This window comes from Scomber scombrus, chromosome 24 (genome assembly GCF_963691925.1).
Source record: "Scomber scombrus chromosome 24, fScoSco1.1, whole genome shotgun sequence".
Taxonomy (NCBI): Eukaryota; Metazoa; Chordata; class Actinopteri; order Scombriformes; family Scombridae; genus Scomber; species Scomber scombrus.
The window spans coordinates 2,944,874-2,969,931 of NC_084993.1; the positions used below are offsets into that span (position 1 = coordinate 2,944,874).

Sequence of the window (25,058 nt, forward strand, 5' to 3'; positions counted from 1 at the left end):
TTGGAGGATTTTTGACCCTGTGATGATTAATCAATTAATAGATATTAATAATTATTAACATACTTACCTACTTGTGGGACACTTTCAATTTTGATCCAGTTACTAATGCAGGAAAGGGATCAACAGAAATGTAATCATTGCGAAGCTGTCAGTGTGATGCTTAATCGGTGTCAAAAATATATCATTTCTAGGATTGTGTTGTTAATTCAGCCTGCATGATGTAATGTTGTAGTGCTGGGTGGGTGGTTATAATAGCCTAAAGGTTTAACACCATTTAAAAATTATTAAGAAGTTTCTTTCCAATACACAATTTCACCGTTACATTTTATATTCTTACATTTTGGCGCTGTCAGTGATTTTTAATTCATGCTGTTGTCCTTTATCAAATCCATGTTGAGATATCTGATTCTACCACAAAGTGGCGACATTAAAATGCCAACAACCAACCTCTTTTCCACATCTTGCTACATACTGATTGGAGGATAATTCATAATTCTACTAGTGGATCAAAGGCTGTTTTAATTCAGTGTGTTTTATTAAAATGTTTCACTCATTCAGTCAATCACAGTAACAAAGTGTCCGGATTTTGTGAAATGTGCCATGATAACGGTCAATTAAAAACAGAGTGCTACATTATGCCGTGTTTAACTGACATCTTCAAAAAACTAATTAACAATACATTTTATATAGAAGAAGGTCAAATGTAAAAGGAAGTGCAATCATTAGTAAACAGAAATCGAGATTTATACAAAGTGCAACATGAATAGATCCCTTATAGGTCGTTAAACAATTTTAAAGTGTTAATATACAACAACGTTTTGTGACGCCATGGTGAGACAACTTTGTAAACACATTCAGACTTTTCATTTTGGTCAAGATTCACATTTAAAATTCAATAATATTGCATCAATATATATTTATATGTATGCACACTTAATAGTTAGCTTTGTACATCAATACATACTTTAATGCTTGTAAAAATTAGACCAAATGTGCCCAATCTAACAGGGACTGATTCAATTTTAGCAGCATTGTTGGCGCAGAGGGAAAACGTGATTAGTCAAAACATTTATTCAAAATAAATATATAAATAAATATAGTATTGTGAGGCTCATTTCATAAAAACTGGCAGCCCTCTTTAGCAGGTTAGTAGTACTGGTACCCTACAGCCAGTGGTTTATTGCACAAGAGCAACTTGGCACAGACCAAACTCACACACTCGTAACCAGAAACCCCCCCCCCCCCATCCAAAAAAAACAACCCGCCTTCTCCGAAGAAATTCTGCATAGAATCGAATGGATGATGCGAGAGATCAGTTCATGTGGAGACCCCTCAACTGTGGTCCGTTTGGGTAACATTTGAACTATTCTATGCAGGGTATCAGATTTAAGGTCACCTTGACAGTTACTTTTTGGTCAAACCCATTCAGGGTCCCCGATGAAAACTTTGATGTTGAGGTGTAGTGAGTTACCCCAGCCAGCGGGGTGCCACTGCACTACTGCACCAGTTCATCCATTCGTCAGTAGCAGCCATCTCTCCAGGTGCTGTCACGAAGGGCACTGAAGGTGGACAAGCTCTTTGGAGGTGTCAGTAAACTGTAAAAAACAAACAAACAATGGAAGGGTCACATCAAAGCAGGTAGCTCCACGTCTGAAATGTGAAGCCATTGCCTTCATAGCCTACTTATTGATTTACTACTTCAGTAAATAGTTTTCTCATGAGTTTACAGTCTCAACAGCTAGTTTCAAATCTTCCTCAATACATCATGTTAGTTTTGTAAGTTAAACTGACCCTCACCCCAAATTCACAGTGAAATTTCAGTGTGTTTTCAGTTCATGAAAGTACATTTGTAAGTCTTATGACATTTGGTTGTACTACAAGTTTCTCTAAGCAGTCAGTTATTCAGTTTTTCTGGTAAGTACATTGTGTTTTAATAGGTTTAAGCTTGATTCTTCCTAGCAAAAATTAGCATTCATAAATGTAACTGATAATCACAAAACCTGTGCCAAAAGGGTTTACCTGCGCGCTGGTTGGGCTGCTTTGCTGCGGGGGGTGGGGCTTGGGGTGCCAATGAAGGAGGTGGGGCGGGGCAGGCTGCTGCGAGGCGTGCCCGGGGCTGAGGTGGGCATCGCCCCTCCGCCAGGTGATTTACTGAGCATGGGGATCCCGCTGTTACTCCCACTGCTGCAGTTTAGCGACTGGAGGCTGGTGGACATCGGCATGGTGGCCGAGCCTTTGATGGTGGGACTTACGTAGGCGGTGGCTTTTAGGGGTTGCCGTGACAACGAGGAAAAGTTCCCCACGCTCTGGACTCTGTTTTGCAGTTGGCCTGGGGAGGGTACTGGAGGTGGGTGGAAGGGGATAACAGATGCACAAGCATAAAAAAAATTAATGTGTTAAATTTCATAATATTCAATTTATATCTAAAAAAAACCTCCAAAAACAACAGAAGTATCATCTTACTGGAGGACTGCAGGCGAGCCAGACCGCTGGACGAATCAAAGCTCTGGCTGTTACGAAGCAAAGAAGGGGAAGCACTAGGATTGGTTGGAATGGGCACACTTGGCATGCTGGGAGCTCTGACAAGGTTAGGCATGCTCCTCCGCAGCTTATCTGGCAGAGACAGAAACACCCACAACAAAATACATTTATAGAAGTTTAAAAGCTGCAGCAGGAAAGATTTTAATGTAAAGATACAATTAAAAATAATATACCATACACTTCATGTTACACTGTTGGTCATGCCTGTTCTTTTATTACAACTCGATCCTTTAAGACGCTGCATAAAGCTGGTCGTGATCTCCCTCACCGTACAACAGCTTCCAGCCCCTTCAGTCAGATATACACTCCTAACGCTAATCCCATCAAACTCTCTCTCGTCTCAGACTTGGAATGGAAACAACTTCCAGTCTGAGAGCTTTAAGAGCAGTTGTACAAGAGGCTTAGGCAGAGTTATTATTAAGTGGTTAGAGCATCAGTGTGGGTCAGACAGGGGCATCGACTTCTCAGAATGAGAGAGATGAGGAGTAAATACTTATGAGTGGAGAATTAATGATTTTAGTGTTTTTATATTGTGCTCCATCACATAAAAAGTTGAATTAATGTTATAAATAATTTTATAAATGTTTGAGTTATTAAATTTGTTTGGAACCAAGTGGAAAACTGTGTCGACTTACTCTCATATTCGGCTGGACGACATGATGAAGTTTCCCCAAAACAATACGGCCAACAACATACACATATGCACATACAGTAAATACACACATATATATATTGCACATACAAAACATATAAACATAGAGATAGCTCTCATTAGTAATGTTCACAGCATTAACAGTGGTTTAGTTCAAAAGACACCACCTGTTTACCTTCTTCTTTTGACCGACTCTAAAACGTTAGAGGGGAACTCCAAACACGTATTTCTTGTCCTTGAGTTGCTACTGGCTTGGATTATGGGAAGTGAAGGCTAATCCTGCTTTGATTGAGCCTCTTTTAAAAAAGTTTGTTCATAAATTTTCACTTTTTCACTTATTTCTTTTTCTTCTGTGCAGTCATTTATTTGAAAGGTTTATTTGCAGCCAATATGAGTCTTCACTCTTCAAAAATGGTCAAATCAAGTCAATTATTTTAAAAGCTATACTCGTTTTAGTGCCAAATTCCTTCTTTTGAACCTAAATACATTTTTACTGAACTTACATTGTAAGCATGTCTGGAAAGGATCTTCTTATAGTTAGTATTAATTGGAAGAAGGATTACAGCAAGCACTTACCCGCCTTTGACTACTGACTTTAAAAGTGTGTACCTATCCTTTAAATTGATCTCTTCTGAGTCCTCCAGCTTGAAGTGCTTTTGAGCTGCATTACACATTTTTTTCTGACCACTTGGGGGCGCCAAAACAGGCTGTAAACACAGCACTGACATCCAGTATTACCATTGCTGGGAGTAGAGATGCCACATGTAGTAAGGCTACTTTCCCAGTGGCAGTGGGGCAGTTATGATTGTCAGACTGTTGTGATTGTCTGTTTGCTGTGTGTCGCTGGGAAGGTAGCATACAGCAGGTTTATCAGAGCTTGTTTAACGGTTGTGAACTAGCTGAAAGATGCGATTATTATTATAAAATGTGATTATTCTGTGTTAATCACCAAATTATATATGATGATTTTATCCTTTGTTCATTTAAAAATATCCATGCAGCTTTAAGTTCAGTTTTCTAACACGGGGAGCCTTATTTCCTATTTTTTTGAATCTCAACTCCAGTTTGAAATACAGCCTTTCATTTCTGGATCAGATTTCAACCAAGAACAGATTCCTTATAGGCAAAGAGATGATGCTAAAAGTGGCTTTTCTCACCTGATCCTGGTCTGAATCCCTGCAGGTCGGCTGCGCAGGGGCTGCCCAGTCCCAGACCCTGGAGCTGGGTGTGGGCCTGAGGTTGCAAAGCGAACCCGGCGGATGGGTACGGGGATGTGGATGGGGTGGAAGGAGGGGTGGACAGGGAGCTGGTGCTTCTTCGCCAGTCTCGAATGCTGGCGAAGGTGTGGGAATGAGGCAGACGGGTGAGGCGTGGCTGCGGAGGGGGCAGGAGGCCGTAGTCTTCGTCGTCCTCCTCGTCTTCCTCCTCCAGGTCGGGGCCAGCGCTGAGCTGGCTGAGCTGGAAGGAGAAGCTCTGGCTGCGGCGGTTGGCCAGGATGGACGTCGTGCTGGCGTAGTCCTGCCTTAGACCTGGGGGAGCGAGATATGAGGACCAGCGCGCAAAACACACACACGCACACAGCCAGACAGACACACACACACACACACACACATATCACCTCCTGGGGTTAATGAAGCTGAAGTAGCGATGGGCTCTGAGATCTGGTGCCATATGTTAAAATATTAGAAAAGGAGGGAACAATAGAGACAGATGGACAGCAGAAGTGAATTGGCAAACACTGACACAGACAAAAAACAGACAAAGCAGACACTTAAATATAAAATCTATTTTCTATATAATCTTCTGAAATGATTTGTACTTGATTTAGCTTGAAATGCATGTTCATACTTTTAAGATTACTTTATTTTGGTACTGGTTACAATAATATACAATCATGTTTACCGTTTTATTTCAGCAGTGTTCTTATATGGCTGCTTGTGTTAAAACTTTTAAATCTGCTGGGTTTGAAACACCAAAAAAAAAAAATCTGTATTATATTCCTCATAGGAAGGTACTGAAAGAAGTACTGTTTTGGGAATGAAATTCACTTATATTTTTCACTGGTATAACGTTCCTGAGCCTCTTTAAACACCTGATTCATGGTTAGTGTTACAGTATATTGCTCAGCTTGTCTTGTTTATTCTGGTCCTTTTCTTTCCTTTGGCAGTGAAAGTTATTTACTCAGAGGAACGAAACTGGCACATTTTATACTTTCAGGAGGATTTTTCACAGATATACTATCTTCCATAAAAATGCTAAAATCCATTGAGTTTAAAAACTCCTTTACTCTAAAAACCTGCTTGTTTCTTTTCCAATAATATTTCTCTGATTCTGGTGTGAAAATGAAAAATGTGGGTTAAGCTTTGCAAAAACTACTTTTATTTTTAGATATGAATCATTATATTCTGACTAATGTGTTCGTTTGGGGAGCAACATCAGTGTATTTTCTTCTATCTTGCATTTCAAGTGATTTTGCTCTCTTAATAAACCTTGCTAGCATGAATCTTGACAACCTTGCAGATATTTTACACATTGACTCAGCATGCAAAGCACAGGTGGAACTAACAACCATCAGATATTATTGTAATATCCTGAATTACACCTGCGTTTTACATATTAAAATGTCTTCTGATGCATATTCAAACCATCTCTCATTGTATATTTCTGTGCAACACTCTGCACCCCCCAGTTTGCTAATCACTGGCCTAAAAAAGGAACAATACAGCCAGCGTGAAGTCGACCAAATTCCCTGCAATTAAGAGTTTAAATCATACATTCTCAGAGCGAGCGCTGTTCTGGAAGGGGGAGGCAGAGCCGCACAACCACAGAAATACCATCTGCGTGTTTTCCTTCTGGCTGAACTTACTCTCCTCTTGCAGCCGGGCCATAACCTGGACGTCTGTGAGGTCTTGCAGTTTGTATCCCAGAGTGATGGAGTCGTCCTCTGCCTCTGAAGCACCGAGGTCACTGTCCATGGATGACTGTGGACTGAGGGCGGAGCGCCGGAGACTGCGGCCTTCAAAACCATCACACAAGAAGAAAACACAGTTTGACTGATTATTACCGGCAGCTTATCCTTGATCTTAACCACGGTGTTAAACAAATGAGACGGTCACTGTGCAGCTCGGCCATGTTCAGTTTTGGCAGCTCAGTAATGAGAAAAGCACCCTCGAGTCTTTTGAGAGTCCTCTACATAAAAATGAAGGATCCAAACTAATGGAGGGTGATACTTGGCTCGGAGAATTAGAGCCTATTAAGCACCAGTGAGGTAGAAATATTATCTCAGGAGGTTATACCAACCTCTCCCCAGTTAATGATATTCCTCATATCTGCTCTCTAGAGTAACAGCAATGATGAAAAGGATTATTTCACTCACGTTTGCACCCTTTATTAGATTTATTTATTCATCGTTTGGCTGAATTTCAACATTTTGCTACATCTGTTAATGTAATCATCTCTTACACCTTTGACAAGAAGCATCTGAGAATGGATTTAAATGGCTGATTACCCCAGATGACAAAACAACATGGTAGTTACCTGGAGTTACTCTCTGCCAATGAAATAGTCCCCATGGCGACTATTCTCAGTAATATCTAGAGGAACTGGGGCATTGTTTTATGAAAGGACTGTTGCTACTTAAATGAATGTTATTTTCTAATACTGTGAGCATCACTAAAACTCAGATTAAGAAAACCAAACAGACGTGTTAAATCATTTTAAAGTCAAGCATCCACCTTTTGTAATGGAAACTATACTTTTGAAGGTGTCAGACTCTTTGGGTGATGCTGTAGCTCAGTAGTGGTGCAAGACACTAGTAAAGAGCACACTGTTGAGTCTTTAGATGTGTATGTCCAGTTTTCAGAAGGAACTTTAAGAGGCCACTGATGCATGTAAGTATAATACAGATATGTAGCTTTAGGGAAACAAAGGTCCTCTCCTCCGAAAGTACTCTTTTGGGACTTTGAGGATTTTACATTTTAAGATCACGTGTGGATTTTTAAGACTTGATGATACGTTTTAGACCACATATCTTAAATCTGCATTTTGGAACCTTTAGAAATAAATGTCCGTCATATTCAAGCTGTCAAACGAGTTCACACAATGCTGATTAAGTCCATCACTGGCCGATATTTCACATTTTTTAATGTGGTGTCAGGTTTTATATCCCATGCTGTCCAGACGAATGCACACTGAGCATGCTCTGTGGGTGGAGCATGTGCACTACTTCGAGTCACCTCTCTACTTACTTGAATTGGAATAAAATAATTTAATCATGCAGCTGTTCTATACTTTCCAAATTTTATCAGACCAAATGGATCAAATTCTGACAGTGAAATGAGTCATTTTGCTGGGAAATGTATCCACCATATTACAACCATGATAGTAGTGACGGAGTACACAAGAGCAGAGCCTTTGACATAAGCAAGTGTCAGTGTTTGTGTAATTACTATCACAGCCAGAAGGGGGATAAACCAGTCCTGCACACCAGCTTTAAACTTGAACTGTCTTACTAAAGATGATAATACCTTAAATAAAGGATTTTAGATTCCACAACGTTTTTTAACATTGAACTATAATAGTGGGAGACAAAACAAATATGATCTGTTGTGTTAATTTGAAATAATAAGGTTGGAATTTGGACCCCATGATCTGAATATTTCTAAAAAAAACCTTGCTACAGCCTTGAATTACATATTAGATTGGTGACTCACAAAACAGGGCAGATAGATGAAAGAGTTTTATATTTGGAACAGCATATCTAAAAAGAACCCCCCCCCCCCCAAAAAAAAGAAAAAGAGCAATACATGCCCCGAGCTTTTTAACGCCCTGTTGCTGTTTAGAGTAGCACTGTCATGGAATTGAGCCTCGGGCACTGAACCACCAGCGGGCCCCTGTGGCAGAGGTCCCGCTGCTACATGAAGCTCAGGATGTGAGCTTCCCTCCCTTCGGGGTTCGATCCGTACCCCAGTGTAGCCCGTCTCTTTCCCTGCAGCTCTGGAACGTTACTTTTTCCGTCACTAATAATGCACTCGAATCTGCCACCCGCTAATACAATCAGAGCAGCAGAATATAGTGACATATAATGAGCAGCGAGCAGTGGCACAGTTTTATTTCTGCTACTGAGATGTTGCTTGAAGCTGCAACAAAAATATACTCCCACGACTTGCATAAGAACATAGTTGAAATAATACATTAAAAGCTTGTGGATGACCCAGTTTTATATCGAGCGTCTTCACCTGCACAGTAATATTCTGATTTTCTTATCTGCTGTCTGTGCTGTTTTATAAGAGGCAAGAAAAGAAGGATTCAGTTTGATTTTATATGAAAAGCAAGACAGAGGCAGCATGGAGGAGTGGGAGAAGCAGGAATCAGGCTTACTGCGGTTGGCTAGGTTAGAGAGGAACGTGGGAGTCCTCTCGGCTACGGGGGAGAACTCCTTCCCCACAGGGCTCAACGTCCGGTGGAGCATCAGGTGGAGCGGGGAGGAGAAGGATGGAGCTGAGGGAGGCAGGGGAGGACAGAGAGGAGGGAGGGATGGTGGAGAGGAAGGTCAAAAGACGAGACACTCGGGTTTAATTTAACCTTTTAAGTGCTACATAAAATAGGAATAGGAAACATGCGGTATGGTTACCGTGTCTTTCGGACGACTGGGGAGTGGAACAGGGTTTGGCTGAAGGGGAGGCGCTGATGGGTGACACCCCAGCTACTCGACTCAAGGGAGGACCGGGGGAGGAGGAGTGAGAGGGGCTGGACAGTGAGCTACGCCACCTGGAAACTGAGACAGGAGTGGGTTTAGGGGAGGAGAACAGGGGATGGGAGGGAAAGAGGAAGTTAATATTACATTTACATTATGTTTATCAGTACATTGCCAAATTGAAAAATACACCAAGCAAGGTCATTTAAACACCTGAGACTGTGTGAGCAAACTGGTTAAGTATGTTTATGCAGGTTTTTACTTTTGCCAAAATATTCAGTTTACATTCATGAAAGACCAAGAAAAGCAGCACATTCTCACATTTGAGAACTATGAACCAATAAATGACCAAAATAATTAAAGATGCATCTTCTATTGGCTAATTGATCAGATCAGGATGAAGCCCTGGCTTTTGACTTGCAGGGAGCTTTTTAAATTTTTTTTTACGTTCACCTCAAATTTTAACAGTATAAAAATGACAGAAAAATCATGATATGTGTCCTTTTAGAAACCTCAAAACAGATTCTTCCTGAGTGACCTGAATTCAGGTAGCAAAACAGACAATAATAGTAAAAATGCACAAAGACAGACACGATCATGGAGCAGAGCTGTGCAGCCGTTACCTCATCAGCACTGTGACTGTCAGTAACTGCACAGCAGCTGCACCATGTGACAAAGCACCGAGGACAAAGCGGTATTCAACACAACAGAGCCGCTCACACACTGCAGCTGTACCTGGTACTGAGCGTCTCAAACACACACACACACACACACACACACCTCGGTTACTATTCATAGACGTAGAGAGGAAACTTCTCCTGGTTTGTAGCGCCTGTGATATGAATATCTAGAGAACAAAGATGAATATAAATGTGCTGCATTGTGCATTTCTTATTAAAGAGTGTGTAGATGTGTGTGTGTTACTGGATCCTGCATACACCCATACAACATGCAGGAAGAGGATTTCTCTCTCTCACCTGTCAATACGAATATAAGCCACTTAGCTATGAAGGGGGTGCATCCCTTTCATGTAAACGGTTTCTATGGCAACAGCTCTCCATTTCACTGTGCCCAACCTCGGGCAGCGAGAGAGAGAGAGAGAGAGGAGAGAGATAGCGAGCCAAGCTGGTGGGAGGATTCCTCTGCAGTTTGAAGTGATGCACAGGCTCCGGCGGAGGACCATTAGCATGAAGAGAGCAGGTTCACCGCCGCTGATGCAACAAGCTGCACAGCTGGTGCAACTGTGGAGGACCAGGCCGAGTCAGAGGTCCACTTCTCTGACCCAAATATTAGCCAAGACTGCAGCATTAATGCTACTATAGTAAAGTATGTGGACACTACATCATGACTGACCCATACAATATGTTATTTTCTCTAGTTTGGTGTCGAAGAGCCAGATGTTCAAATATTTGCATCTTTTGTACAAAAAGAGAACCATGTTACTTTTTTTGTAATTAACAATATAAAGCACATTAATTAAAAACTACAAGCCAATGAAGTGTTTTGCTCTCTAACAGTAGAAGACAGGTCATTGCACTGAACACCGGTTATATTTTGTCATGTTATTTTGCATACGTGTGATATCATGATCACTGACAGTCTATTTTTCAGAGTGTGAAGTTACTTTGAGCTAAATATTTATGTAATCATGCTCACTATAACAATGCTAACATGCATATTTTAAGCAGATAAAGTGTTTAACATGTTTTCTTAATTTGTCGTGTTAGCAGCACTAAACACAAAGTGCAGAATGCATTTTCCTTTGCAATAAAGGTGCAAGAAAACCATGGCAATATGAAATGTAATTCAATTTAAATTTATAATGTTCATTAAGATAATTAAAACTGTACTGAGGATAACATTACCACTTTGCACATTGAATTACATGCATAATATTTGTTCAAACTGCATGATTAGATTGCACATTGAATTGTCATTTTGCAGAAAGCATTGCCATTTGAATAAAAGGTGCAGATACGCTTCCATACAGCTGAGGCTGATGGGAATGCTATTTGTTATGCAGGTATTTAGTGAAAGACCAGTGGAGATTATGATCTGATAATGGTGCGAAATGGAAAGTTAAGAGGTGATAATATTACATCACATGAATATGTGGCTTAAATGTTATGGCAGAGAGTCATCAATCCTTGTTGAGCTACTTCAGTCTGGACCAAAGTGCTGGATGACTGACATGAAAGTGACAGTGTAACAGTATCTTTGCTTTGTATTGTGCTACTTTTGCTTTGTCTGTCAAAGCACTTTGTAAACTTTGTTTTTAAAAATGTGCTATATAAATAAAGTTATTATATTATAAACTCACACACTGCCTCCAATTACATCATTGAATAAGCAAAGTTTGTAACCACAGATCTTTGCCAGTGTTACGGCTGTAATCGTAATTTGTTTTTTAAGTTTCTTTTTTTGTTGATGTTGTTCAATATGCAAATGATTGTGTGCCAGAGCCGGAGGGTGACTGGCTGCTGCGCACCGATTGGGGGGCTGGTTTCCAGGCTGGCGGTGGATTGTCTGAAAAGAAAACTTATCATCATGTGCTGCGTAACTTCTTTTGGCCTGGCTTAAAAACAGATGTGATGAAATATAGCCAGTCCTGTCACACAACCAGACACATTAGTTTGTGTTTATCTTCAGTTTATTAGTTGTTGTTTTAGTAGGGCTGGACTGCCAGTTGTTGTTATCCTGTTTTCTCCTGTTTATGTTAGTCAGGGAGGTGAGAGTTTGTTAATTGGGTTCTTTTGTTTCAGATCGGTTATATTGATTAATTCCTAGTTTGGTTTGTTATTTTGGCCTTTGTCCACCCTGAGGGCAACTTTAGTTGTGTTTATTATATATTATATGTTGTTTTTATGTCAATAAATTCACCTCGTTTGCACTCAACCTGATTTGAGTTTTTGGCTGCTTGAGACTTGGGGAAGATGGGGCTCTGTTTTCATGTATCTCAGGCATTACATTTTAATAAACTTAATGTCCAATCCAACTTTATTTGTTAAGCACTTTAAAACAACCAAAGTTGACCAAAGTGCTGTACCGAAGAAAAATAAGAGACATAACAGCTCACATGAGGCCCGAAATTACAAATAAAAAACAACAAATAAATTAAAAGACATAAAACATGAGTAAAAATAATAATAGCCACGCAATAAAAAGCAATGAAAATAAGACATTAAAACAAGTAGATAAAGTCGACATCTTACTAGGTGTCAAAGGCCGAGGAGAAGAGATGGGTTGGGATGAGATGTCTGATGATGAAACTTTTTTTAATAAACTCAGTGGAGTTCACTCTACCCTCGACCTTTTCCTCAAGTATATCACAGAATATTACAAGTAAAAAATCTAATTTAAAAGACAAAAAGCAGAGCCAACTATTTGATATTTCTTTGAAAATACTTTGTTTTCAAAGTAGTGGGAAAGCAGAGCAGTCTCACTCACACACACACGACTAAACCCTCCTACGCGGGTGAGTCAAGCTCCATCTACTCTTGTTAAAAGGCTTCGTGGTTGTTAAGCTGCCTGTTCAGCCGAGGCCGTGGGAGCTGTCGCCTCCTCACGCTGCGGCCTCCGAAGAAACTCATCGATCAGACGAAGATTTCTTTAACAGACCCACATCTGGATTGATAACCCTGATCTGCTTTCTCCCCCCCCCCCCCTCCTTTCTCCCATGTTGTCTGTCGATAAGCTCAAGACGTGGAATCTATTTTTAAAAAGAGTCAATTGAGGTGCATGAAGTAACCATGGCAACGCTAAACTCAAACCAAGAGATGGGCTTAACGCCTCTATTGATTTCACAAGGATGACAGCGGATATATTTTCCTGTTTTACTTCCTCAATTAAATGTTTCCTTGTTTGTGACGACTTCCTCTTCTTATAATTAACTGATGCCTGTCACTATGGCATAAGCAGGTCAGGTGACCCGGGCCTGATCTGCTTAATGCTATGAGGCGTGGACAGATTATCGGCAGTGAGCTCTGTACTGTCCTGCTGAGTTTGATTAGTCACACTGCATCTATGCTGGTGATCTACCTTTAACATGCCTATTCTGGCCACAAAGTGCCAGTATGTGCATTTGATAATAGGGACACTTTTTAGTCATTACCTGGCTTTAAGAAGCTTTATAGAGCGAGTTGATCAGAAGATTTATTGGTTATAAATCATCATTTTTCAAAAAATAGTGGTTCCAGCTTCTCATGAGTGCAAACGTGAATATTTGGACAGTTTTTCCCAGACAAAACTGGGCAAGACAAGCGAAAATGTGGGAAAATGTGACTGGGAGAAAAAGAAAGAACTATTATCTGCATGTTAGTCGATAATAAAAAAAACCCAACACTTTCTATAACTATTAATACATTCCCGTCACCCGGTTCCTTGTAGACTTACACTGAGTGATCTATCTGGAACCTAGAGCGAGTTCAATTTTGGTCAGCGCCAGACGACCCGAAGAGCACCCAGCCATGCACGCTACCGTAGAGGTGAAACTATCTGGCAGCTCCTCTTGGCCAAGGTCTGCGTTGTGTGAGACAGTAAGTGAATGTGAGTGAATCAGTGAGCTCCCGTGTTTTTGGCAAGACAACCCGAGAGCTGTGCACGTCAGTTTTAAAATAGACTTAGAGGCGGGAAGCGTCGTGCGAACTAATCTCAGGCAATTTCTGTTTCAGCCTTTGGTTTAAAGTACGGAGGAGAAGAGGAGGAATGTAGAAGAAGTGGGCACAGAAGTAGAAGCATTAAGAAAACTGTGAAAATATGCAAGTGATCAATTCAGTGCAGCCAAAAACAGAGCCTGGACTGCTTGAGAAAGATAAAGCTCCACAGAATTCATGAGCCTAAAACAATCATTGCATAAACTACTTTTCTAATGCGTGTCTTATTAGTGGGAAAAGTGACGAATCTGAAATTAGCAACACCCCCGGCCGGACTGAACTCCAGCTGAACTCCAGAGAAACGTTTCTAGCTTTGTTTCCTAGACAGCAAGAAACTGTAAAACCCCTGAAAACACACAGACACACACACTGTTCCACTCCACTGAAAGCACATGCAATACTTCCTGCATTTGCATTGCATTGTGGTTCATTGAGGTGAGCACCAGAGGGGATATTACAGTCTGTAGAGTCTATAAAGAATAAAAAAAACACCTGTAATCTACCACTGACTGCTGCTGATTTAACAAGAAGATCCAGAAACAGACCAATGAAGAATTTTAAAGTCAATCTTTTGCAGACTTGTGAGGTTTTATTGAGCTGGACTCTATTTTTAGGACATTGATATATTTGTGTTTATAGTCCTTAGAGCATGCAAACATGGTATTTTATTGCTGCTAGCTGCACTTGCACGTTTTATTCATCTTTTAACATTTGTGTTAAAACAGAGAAAATGTTTTTTGATTTACAGCAAATCATTGGAAATTAGAGAGGTTGAGACAATCTGTGCTGCAATTTCACACATTACCTGCTGTATTTATGTTAATCTATTTTCCTTTTTGTGATTTTTTTTGCAAGCACAACTAGTGTATGCATGTTCTAGCAGTGCACAACAATTTGGATTTGCTATGGTAACAAGTCTAAGGTGTGATTTCACTGTCTTGGCACTTCTCAGACCCACTATGAGAGTCTTAAAGGCTCGTATGGCTACATCTGTGTTTGTCTTGTTGTTCCCTGTTGACTCACAAAAACTTCCCCTCCAGGGGCCAATCAGTCTGTTCCCCCCCTGCCACCACACACACACACACACACAAACAAACAAGCATGCCGTCTCGCACCTTGTTCCAGTCGGAGAGATAGCGATCTCCTCGCTGCTTCCACCTCTGATTTGGGACAGTCCAGGACCTGCCGGCACCACTGCTGAGGTGTGAGGCAGTTATCTGGGGACTCTATGGCTTTTGGCGATGTATACAACCTACAGAGAGACACACAGATTGAAAAAACTGGGAGTCAAACATAATATTAACATCATGCAGGAGCTAAAGGAAAGATCAGTATCTGTAGGATTCATCCTCTGGGAATCATGAACGTCTGCACAAAACATGACAGAGATCCATCCTGTAGTTGTTAAGATATTTCAGTCTGAACCGCAGTGGATGGCCGACCGGCAGCCGTCCATACAGACATGCTGCTAGTGGTTAAAATTTTTATTAGGTGAAAGAACAATTCTTTGATCTCAGCAAGAAATATTCCTCTATCTCATCATAAACCCAACGACTCCTCAATTATTCTTCATTTTTAGGACGGATTGTGTTCCTTTTCTGTTCCCCAGTTGATCTCTGAGCTCATTTATTTCTTGCACTTCACTTGATATTTTAAAAGTTTTGAATTTTACTTGATGTTTGGATCAAAACATAGCTATTTATTATACGTTACATGATAGTATCTATGTTGAAAAACTGTTTACAACCCAACATTTTCCTTTTTTGGCATGAAAACTGACCATTTGTAGGACTGCATGCTGGCATTTCCCTCATTATCAATACCTACATTGTATATCTCTTATACATAAAATAACATTGTTTCATTGCCAAAATGATACAAACTTTGTCCCGATTTTTACATCCTGAGTTTAAATTCTAATGTTTTGTCCTTTCTATAGAACAGCCAACACTATTAGAGATTACTTATTGTGAATGTAACAAGCACTAAACTGGCAGCTGTCATTTACACACAGTTTTAGTTCATATCTATCTTCACGTTGGCAGGATTTCAGTATTGTTAAGTAATATTGCAGATTTGGGAATCTTCCTCCTTCCAGTCCCTGACGGATCACTATTCATACTCCATCCTTCTTTTGTGCCACCGACTCATGCCCCTCCTGACTCAGACAAATCTCTCCCCCTGGTTTTAAAAGGTGCCGTTAAGCTTTTCAGATATCAAGAAGAAGAGTCGCTCTGTTGAAATGAAGTGGATTAGATTATTCTGACAGAACTCAACTCGATTTTGCTCTGTGGGCAACACGGAGGAAGCTGAATTATAGATTAAAACCTTCACTAACATCAGGTGGAAGTCTGACCTGAAGGGGACAGAACGAACAAACTCACACATACACACACACACACACACACACCTCGGTTACTATTTCGAGACACAGGTTGAATACACCAAATAAAAGATGAATCCACGTGTGCTGCAGTGCAGAATCAGTCATACTTCTTGTCAAAATATTTTGGCCTCGTCTTGTATTTCTAACATGAATGTATGTATGGTAACTCATATGAGTGGGGGGGACAAAATATTAGAAAAACCACTCAAAGCACCAAATGGCAACCTCTGAAACGACCATAAACACTTTTCTATAACAGTTTCAGCAAAACTGAACATTATAACTTTAATGAAGGTAGGATTCATAGCAGGGCTGCTGTATAAGCTGTATTATAAGTAGCGTAGGTTTACCTTAGTGCTATAACTTCATTAATTAATCAACAGATTATCTTCTGGATTTATCATTTTATCTATAAAATAGTGAAAATTATCATGATTTCTAAGATCTTGTGGTGACTTCTTCACATCTGGTTTTGTCTAAAATTGAAAGTAATTCAATTTACTATAATGTATGACTCAGAAAAGCTTCAAAGAGTCACATCTGAGGAGCCTATACATGCAAATTTGTGTCAAGGTTCCTTAACAAAGCAACTACAATGATTAATCAATTATCAAAATAGTTGCTGATTAATATTTTGTCAGTGAATTAATCGATTAATGCAGCTCTAGAGTAGCTAATACATTGGAAAAAGTCTAAAACTCAACATATAAACATCCATACTACAGGCTGTACTGTCTGTATTACAGCAATACTTTTTACCAATCAGCTGGTATATAGACAGAAAATGACTAGTATGAGCTAATTAATCAGCTGCTATTTCAATAAAGCTAAAAACAATCACTGACAACACTTAAATGTGACTGTTCTTTTGGTTTTCTCCATTTAAAATCATCATGACCAAGACATAAGCAATCTGAGAGCACCCCTTTAGGTTTTTACTAAGTTTGTTTTAGAGCTACCTTCTCATAGCCAACTTATTAACTGACAAAGTAATTAAGTAAGTACTCAAAGTATTGGGCTTGTTTGCATGAAATGGCACCAATGTCAGCAAAATGTCAGTTCCTGAAACTGATTTCCTTTCTGTGCAATGACTTCCTTCAACAGAAAAACACAATATTAAAGTAACAGGTCATATTCAACCCGGCTTCCAGTGTTATTCTGCAAGATTTTAGAAAGATATCTCAGGAAACAGACACAGTATGTCATGGAAAGCTAAAAAAAAGCATGACACAGGCACTGCTGGACTATGGTTTGATTCCCTGAATGTGGCACTATAGTTAATGCAAGGCAGCCAGAAATGACATTTTAACATATATTTCTCTCAGTGCAGACTGGAGGGAGAATGGCAGCTTGGTGCAGCCCTGTGACAGGCCTGATAACAAGTGGCCTCTCCTCTCAGCTGCCTAATTAAGTTACAATGTGTGTGTGTGTGTGTGTGTGGCTTTGTTTTGGCACTGCACAAAGCTGCAAATCTCACATCCAAATATGATCAGGAATAAGAAGAAAAACCAACCAGTAGAATCATCAAACATCAATGTGTGGCCTTTTTGCATTAAAGATTCATGACTTGAGCTTTCTACATAAAGCAACAAATGGTTGAATTGAAACAAATGCCACACAGTTACCATGATTCTTCAGCCTCCTCTGAGCATGATAGCGAATCCAAATCCAAAAGCTCCAGCTCATCCAGCACCGACAGCTCCGACTCGTCCTCCTCATCTTCCTCCTCCTCCTCCCCCGCAGCAGCCTCTCCATCTCCGGCTGTGTGCGGGTGGAGATAGTCGAAAGGCTCCTCCGGTGGGAGCGCCAATGACCCCAAGGACGTCTGGCATAGCAGGGTTGGAGGCGGGCTGGGAAGGCAGTATCCCCCGACGCATCCAGGAGGTAGAGACAGCACATGTGGGCCGCTTGAGAAGCCGCTCGCCCGGGTCCGCAGCTGCTCATTCTGCCTCTCCAGTTTTCGGACCAGCTCCTGCAGCTTCTTCACCTCCAGCTCCGCGTTCAGGGTGTTGCTGTTGCAGTCCACCTCCGTCATGATCGAGGGGTTCAATACAGCTGCCTCCATTGGATCACACACAAAATAATTAACGCTTTTTGGATCCAGAAATGGAGGACAGGTACGGCGCTCCCGGCTCACCCGTCGCCCTCACACTGCTTTCTGTATTCTGGTATCGGTAGTAAGCTGTCTAGTACGCCTGTCTGGACTGTCACCCAATGGGAGACTATAATAACTCCACCCCTCCAAGCACGCACACCCACACACCCTCAGCCTCCACCTCCCAAAGCAGCGGGACTGATTACAGGTATTAAATGCACCTGCTGCTAATCTATACTGTAACATAGTGAAAACAAGAGATGCGTAAATGTTTGGTTTTTTTTTTAAACACATTTTACGCACAGCATTTTTTTTTTTTAAACATCTATTTCCAATCACACAATTGATGATATTTACTGCAGCGGACACAGTTTACATATTAATTTATTTTAATGCATCATCGATTGTTCTTTGCAGGTGTGTTATAATTAGCAGAGACACACCTGCTTTACATTTACGCCCCTCTGGTGACATCTTGCGGCTGAAGCAGGTTATTGCACCAAGTGGCACACAAACCATTTTACTTTTATTTTTTTATATTTATTAGTTGTATATCCATAAGTACAAATGGACTCAAACTAAACCTAAAATACTCCAATTCAGAAATGAAGCATTGCAAGAACAAACAATTCAGAAAACCATAAAGACTCTGGTCTGATCTACAATACCTTGAAACCTTCTTTTCTTATGTATTTCATGGTTTTGTGAACATTTGTATGAACCAAAAAGCAGGTAACAGCACCAAACTGGTACCTGATGCCTTAAAAAAAGTTCAGATTAAACTATATTGATTAGCTAAAAGGTAGAAATTATATTTATATGTTGTGATTGTTAATAAATAGTTATTTATCAAGTAAATATACTCGACATGTGCCAGTTCCAGCCTCTCAACTATAAGCATTTGATGAATTTCTGTTTTATAAAATTGAGGATTGATTACATTTTGTAGACTGCATGAGCAAATTATAAACTGGTAATAAATTAATAAAAAATCATTAGTAGCAGTCCCAAAAAACTCATAAAAAAACTAGTTTTTAAACCAAGTTAAACTCTTCAGCTTCAGTGTCCAATGCAAATAAAAAAATGCATTTTATTTGCTCTATTTAACACATTGAAGCATCTTGGAGCTTGTTTTTTTCGGGGCCATTTAGGTAAATTACCCTAAAACTAAATTCCAGGTTATAAATTGATGCTTATCTGCTGGTTTGTCGTCTGAATTGATTAAAGTTAAACATATAAAATGGCAAAAATCAGAAGAATACACAAAATACAAAGAAATTGTTTTTATGAGAAAAAAAACAGTTAATTTATTGATTCATACACTGATAAACATGTTCAACCCGTTCATTCATTCCTTGACACAGACTTCCATCTGCTGGCCGACGGAGCAAACTGCAGCTCCTGCATCTTCAAAACATGGCAGCCGTGTGAGAGTGTATGAAGACGTTCGGCTGGTCGTTCTTCAAAGAGCCTTAAATAAACTAAAATCACACACGAGCGACATGAAGAGCATCTGTTCTCACTGAGGTGAATAAAGAAGTCAGTCTGAATGTTTCATATTTGAGTTTCTTCCTCTTCCTCTTCTTCTTCCTCCTCAGCGTTTCTTCCAGGTGAATTTCTTTCTCGCTCCCTCCTGACCCGGCTTCTTCCTCTCTCTCACTCTCGGGTCAGGGGTCAACAGACCAGCTGGAAAAAAACAGAGAGAGAGAGACGGATGAAACATGATGGAAAGAGTAGGAAAATATAAACAGTAAGACTCTTTTGTCTTTCATCTTATTTATTTTCTTTCGGTGAAGCGGAGGTCGGAGTATTTTTTCTTGCCGACAGTCTACATTTCTTCTTTCTTGTTATATTTCAAACTCAACTTTAGCTCAGGGCTGCAACTAATGAATATTTCCATTATGGATTTACTCTGATGAGTCATCTCGATTTATCGTTCGGTTTACAAATGTCAGAAAATGTTTTAAAAATGTTTTCCGAAGCCCCGAGATTTAACCTGTCTCATTTTGTCCTGATCAACAGTTTATCACCCAAACATATTCTGGTTACTATCACAGAAGCCTCAAGAAACCAGAAAAGCACATTTAGACTCATTAACTACTCTCCTCTAGAGCTGCAAACATTAATTAAACTTAATTTAATTGAATCTGCAACTATTTTTGATATTTTCAATCAAAAAGCCAAACAGCTGCTGGTTGTAGCTTCTCAAATGTGAGGATTTGAAGCTTTTATAAGTCATATTATTATTTTTAGTCTTTATGAAACAAAGATCATGCACAAAAAAACAATTACTGTACATTGTAGTAAACTGAATATCTTTGAATTTTGGTCAAAACGAGACAAAGCTTTCTGCATTTCTGACGATTTTTAAAGCATATCAAAGGTTTTTTAGATTGATTTTATACCTTCAGGTCAGAGTTTGGTTTCAAGTTATTTCAATATACCAAGAAAATAATGTTATAGCTGCTTATAAGTTTATCTTCTAGTATCTGATCTGAAAAACAGTGAAGAGCAGAAACTGTGTGGAAAAACTTGGAAAATGAAACAAAGAAGACAAAGTGAGGAAGAACATGTAACTCCACTGTAGCAGCTTTTCTTCATTTTCAAATATCACACATTACACCTTAAAGTTTCAACACATTTTAAAGTCTCTGAAGTTCATTTTTATACCAGAATAGAGAAAGAAAGAAAAGCTCTTTGGAAGGTTTGAAATCATCAGCAGGCTTAAATGAGGTAAAACATGAATATCACACTAAGAACTCACCTTGTCTCATGTTCTCTATCTCTCCTTCAGACAGGAAGCTGAGCAGAGCCTGGGAGATGGCGAGCCGCAGCGCCCCCGCCTGGCTGGACCGCCCGCCGCCACTCACGGTGCATTCCAGGTCGAAGCGTCCCAGCATGCCCATGAACTGAAGCGGGAACATCAGCTGTTCTCTGCGAGGGGGGAGAGAGGTGAGGAATTAAAAAAAGAGCGAAAAGCAGAAAAAAAAACAACAACCGAGAGATAATAATAATAAATAAAAAATAAAATAAAATGTAAAAAAAAGGAGGTGAAAGAATGAAGTGTGTTTGAATGAGGCAGAGCGGGAGTGTGTGCTATTTAACAGATAGCGGTATCAACGGCAGCGGCTTAGTTAATTTAATGTCTGGTTGGGTGACTTTTCAGACAAGCATAGAGGATCCCGGCACTCTGAAAAGCTTTCTTTTACAATCTCACCACCACATATTACACATTTACTTCTGACTCAGCAGGAATGGGATAAGGTTGTGTGTGTGTGTGTGTGTGTGTGTGTGTGTGTGTGTGTGTGTGTGTTTGTGTGTGTGTGTGTGTGTGTGTTCTGGATGGCGTCTCAGACTGAATGGCCTATGGCTGCTGACAAAGTCAATTGTCACCTCTCTGCTCCAATTACAGCCCGTCCTCACACTGTGTGACAACACCAGCTCTGGACATTAACACACACATACTAACACACACACACTAAATCACTCAACTGTGTAATTAACTTACAACAAGAAGATAAATAAAAAAATAAAAAAACAGGCAATGCTGTGAAGAGTGAAAAAGCTGCTTTTTAATTTTTTTGGCTGGGGGAAGGAGAGAGGGGGTAAAAACACATCACGTCTTGCATTTTAAGGGAGAAACTATCTGTGAGTCAAAGCAGCAGCGGCGGCAGCGAAGGCAACGGTGGCGTTAAGGTTGTAATGTGGGGGAAAAAAATTGTTCACGGTGGAAATGCTGGCGAGGCTTTCCTACCTGTCTTGGAGGACGGAGAAGTAGTGCAGGTATTCCTGACCGTTGACGGTGATCCGTCCTGAGCCAGAGTCTCTCAGAACCACGGAGGAGTTCGACGTCTTCCTTCGACCTGAGAGGAAACACACACACATACACAAAGACACACATTTAATCTAATATCTCTGTTTATTTATTATTTATTAAAACACAGATGGAATAAGACAGTGGTAAAGGTGCTTAATCAGCTGTTTATTGAGACATTTAAACTGACATTTGGTGCCTTTGAGCTACAGTAGAAGGTAGAGTCTCGCTTCTTCAACCTGAGATTTAAGCTACATGTTTGGATCTATTTGTGTAGATTTGGCCCAGATTTCTATCACTTAATATAACATTATACTCACTAAAGTAGCTGCTGAGATCTCTTATATACATGTTTAACTATTTTGGGGGTTTTGCTTGAAACTAAGTCATGTTTCTCGCCCCGTCTGACTTAATTGAGGCGTTTCCAGATCTCAGAAATGAACTTCATTAAAAAAAAAATGTTAGCATCACTGATAAATAAACTAAACAAATGAGAACCCGTGATAAGATATTATTGATATTATTTTTGACAACATGGAGCAGGTCTAAAGAGAAACGTAGTAAGTATTTGTAGTGTGGTAACTAAATAAATTTGAATCTATGGCAACTTTTTTTTTTTACCAAATTTAATGTTAAAACCTGCAAATATATTCCAAAAATAGCAAACTAAATGTGTGTGTGAGTGTGTATCTACCCTCTGAGGTGCTGAAGGCCACGCCCCTCTCATCCTTCTCCAGCTGTGGCACCATTTGCTTCCTGGACTGAGCCTCCAGCTGCTGACGGTAACGCAGGACAAACTCCTCCTCGGTGGCGCTGTACGGCAGCGACAGCAGACGCTCCATCAGCTGGATGAAGCGATTGTACTAAAGAAAACAAAACCTTTAAATGATGAAGAGAAAAGCAGAGGAAGAGGAGAAAAGGAGGGAAGAGGATGCTGTTTACTTACATCGTCAGCGGAGATGGTCTCCACCAGCAGCACGTCCAGTTCCTCCTTCAGGAGCCACCTGCTTGTTCCCAGAGTGCTGACGGAGACAAACACACGTCAGTTCTTAAACTCACTCCACCTGAAGCTGTTTCAAAAGCTTTACAAATGGTTTTAATGTATTTTTGTTACAATGCCAAAAACATATTTTCATATCTGTAGTGTAAAAACCGTCCTCTTCCTCTACTTACATCTGCTTGACGTCTTTGGAGAAGAGTCCTTTGGCTCGCAGGCGGTCTTGGTGCTTCTCTATGTTCAGGATTTTGCCGAATAATTCCTGAAAAATGCACCAAAAGCATAAATCATCGTTCATAATCTGCGTATTCCTAACTGATGTTTAGAAATATTGGGAAAACAACACATTCCTACACATAAGCGCCACATTCCCACATCCCTGGTGGATTTAACAGGCTGGGAAAATGGAACTGGGGGTGACCACCAGGCGTAGACCCCTACTCTACTTTTCCTCACGCCCCTTCTCCCCTCCCTCCGCCCCTCCCTCCCCTCCACAGCAGGAGCTGCCATGCAAAGCGAGCTAGCCATCCATGAGTTGGAAAGTGGCCTTGTCTAAATTGGCATCCGGCCCGGTGAGACTGCTGGAAACCTTCCATGTGTGGCCCGTTCTGAGGGGTCACAGTTAGGATGCAGGACTCGGGGGGGGGGGGGGGGGGGGGACATATTGCACACATTTCCAGGCTCTATATTTATATTCAGGGGCTCTATTGGAATATCTTTGCATTATTTACAGTTAAAAACACCTTATTTATCTTATAGTGGCTGTTTGAGCAGCTCCTCAGTTCAGCCTCTGTCTCTTAACAGGCCGTTTTATCTCCTGTCTCTTTAAGGCCCCCCTCATGTTCTGATTGGTAGACTTCTGGTGTCTCGAGACGCTACAGAAACACCCATATTTCACTTCTTTTACTTTCTTCTTTTTCTTTTACTTCTTCACCACTTTTTCTCTTTACTCAAAATGTACTTCTCAAACACATCTGTACATGTTCGAGCCTGAATCTGATCTGAAATATGGGAGTGGACGACCATTTATAGGCATGTGGGAACGATCTGATGTCATCATGAGGAGGAAGTAGACGTAACTTTACAGTGTTCAGAGCAGGATGAAACCCTGGATTTTGACTTCCAGGCAGACATAATCACCATCTTAGATATTAAGCACGCTGAAGCTCTGGAAACTTGTGAGGTGCATTTTTCAATTTTTAAAATATATTTTATTGACTAATTTATTTGAAAAAATAGAAATAATAATGAGATGTTTGTGAATATTTGTTTTGTTTAAGAGTTAAATGAATGAGACATCAGGAGCTTCATCTACATTGAGTAATATGTACATTTACAGTCATTCTGATCTGCTGAAATATAACAAACTGTATCATCCTTCACACAGTGTGGACTGAGTTGACCTCAGCACCTGCGTGTGTATTCTGGCCTCGAGCTAAGCTGGAAGAAACGCTGCTGGAGCAAAACCGTGAAACTAAAATAAATGACAGGACAGTTTCGGGGCTCGTCGTTAGATCGACGTCGTGCTGGGAATAACCCCGAGGGGAGAGCGTCACGGCAACGGGCATAGACAGACAGACAGACGGAGGGGGGGTGAGGAGGGGGGGGGGCATGCTGGTCACGTCCCCGAGGCAGACACCCCCACCTCAGCCAACCAGCGCCTGGGTGAGAACTCATTTCCCCGTCAATTATTCACCAGATGTTTGTTTAATTCCTTCTTGATAGAGTGTGGCTAATCCGCTGCCACTCCGACCAGCGATGGAGGGGTAAAAAAAAAAAGAAAAAGCAGCAAACATGAAGCAAAAACCAATTTTCTTTGCAAAAAAAAAAGAAGAGGGGGGGTGTAATAGAAAATCAGGGAAGGAAAAAAAAGAAAAGAGAAGGAAGAAGGAGATGAGGGAGGCTTGTGTTACACGTTTGCAAACACTGCGGCCTACAACACGGAGGAAATAATTCGCATGGATTGGCCGGATGAAAGGAGCAGAGGGGGGCCGGGAGCTGGATACGTATAAGTCCAGCTCCAGCTCAAACTCTTTCTATTCAATCAGCAGTCTTTATATGCACGGAGAGAAGAAGCGAGGAAGAGGGGAGTACAGTGAACAAGGAATAGTATAAAATGGTGGAGCGCTCTTCTTCTGAGTGAGGTGTGATTCTTTGCTGTGCAGGTTTAGATGGGGTTAAAGTGAAAAAAAGAGGGGTGGGATGGTGTTTGGGGGTGTTTTTATG

General features: G+C 40.6%; 2 protein-coding genes across 3 annotated transcripts in view; both read right to left on the reverse strand.

Annotated features, from left to right (window-relative positions):
- Window positions 1-536: 536 nt before the first annotated feature.
- On the reverse strand, window positions 537-18,080 carry LOC133976342 (SLAIN motif-containing protein 1-like). Of its 2 annotated transcripts, XM_062414535.1 has the most exons (10): window positions 17,552-18,080; window positions 14,656-14,792; window positions 8,826-8,969; window positions 8,573-8,692; window positions 6,060-6,209; window positions 4,351-4,722; window positions 3,177-3,188; window positions 2,464-2,613; window positions 2,020-2,341; window positions 537-1,595 (listed from the first exon to the last, which is right to left on the reverse strand). In XM_062414535.1, the coding sequence occupies exons 1-10, from the start codon at window positions 17,989-17,991 to the stop codon at window positions 1,520-1,522; spliced, it is 1,923 nt and encodes a 640-aa protein (XP_062270519.1). In that variant the 5' UTR covers window positions 17,992-18,080; the 3' UTR covers window positions 537-1,519. The 2 variants fall into 2 exon arrangements, with proteins under 2 accessions (XP_062270519.1, XP_062270520.1); XM_062414536.1 differs by lacking the exon at window positions 3,177-3,188.
- A 1,225-nt stretch (window positions 18,081-19,305) lies between these two features.
- Window positions 19,306-25,058, reverse strand: part of mrps9 (mitochondrial ribosomal protein S9) — a 28,832-nt gene continuing 23,079 nt past the window's right edge. The window contains exons 10-15 of the mRNA XM_062414918.1: window positions 23,009-23,094; window positions 22,782-22,857; window positions 22,530-22,698; window positions 21,776-21,884; window positions 20,786-20,955; window positions 19,306-19,707 (exon numbers count right to left, since the gene is read on the reverse strand). Of these exons, the coding sequence (XP_062270902.1) occupies window positions 19,616-19,707; window positions 20,786-20,955; window positions 21,776-21,884; window positions 22,530-22,698; window positions 22,782-22,857; window positions 23,009-23,094 (702 nt within the window). The 3' untranslated portion in view covers window positions 19,306-19,615. The remainder of the gene's footprint in view (window positions 19,708-20,785; window positions 20,956-21,775; window positions 21,885-22,529; window positions 22,699-22,781; window positions 22,858-23,008; window positions 23,095-25,058) is intronic.

Excerpts from the sequence above, each read along its gene's own strand:
- LOC133976342 (XM_062414535.1), bottom strand. The coding sequence starts at position 17,991 with ATGGAGGCAGCTGTATTGAACCCCTCGATCATGACGGAGGTGGACTGC. Across the intron at positions 8,693-8,825 it reads CCAGTCGTCCGAAAGACACG|CTCCATCCTTCTCCTCCCCG; the intron begins GTAACCATACCG and ends TGCCTCCCTCAG. Across the intron at positions 4,723-6,059 it reads GGCCCGGCTGCAAGAGGAGA|GTCTAAGGCAGGACTACGCC; the intron begins GTAAGTTCAGCC and ends TCGCTCCCCCAG.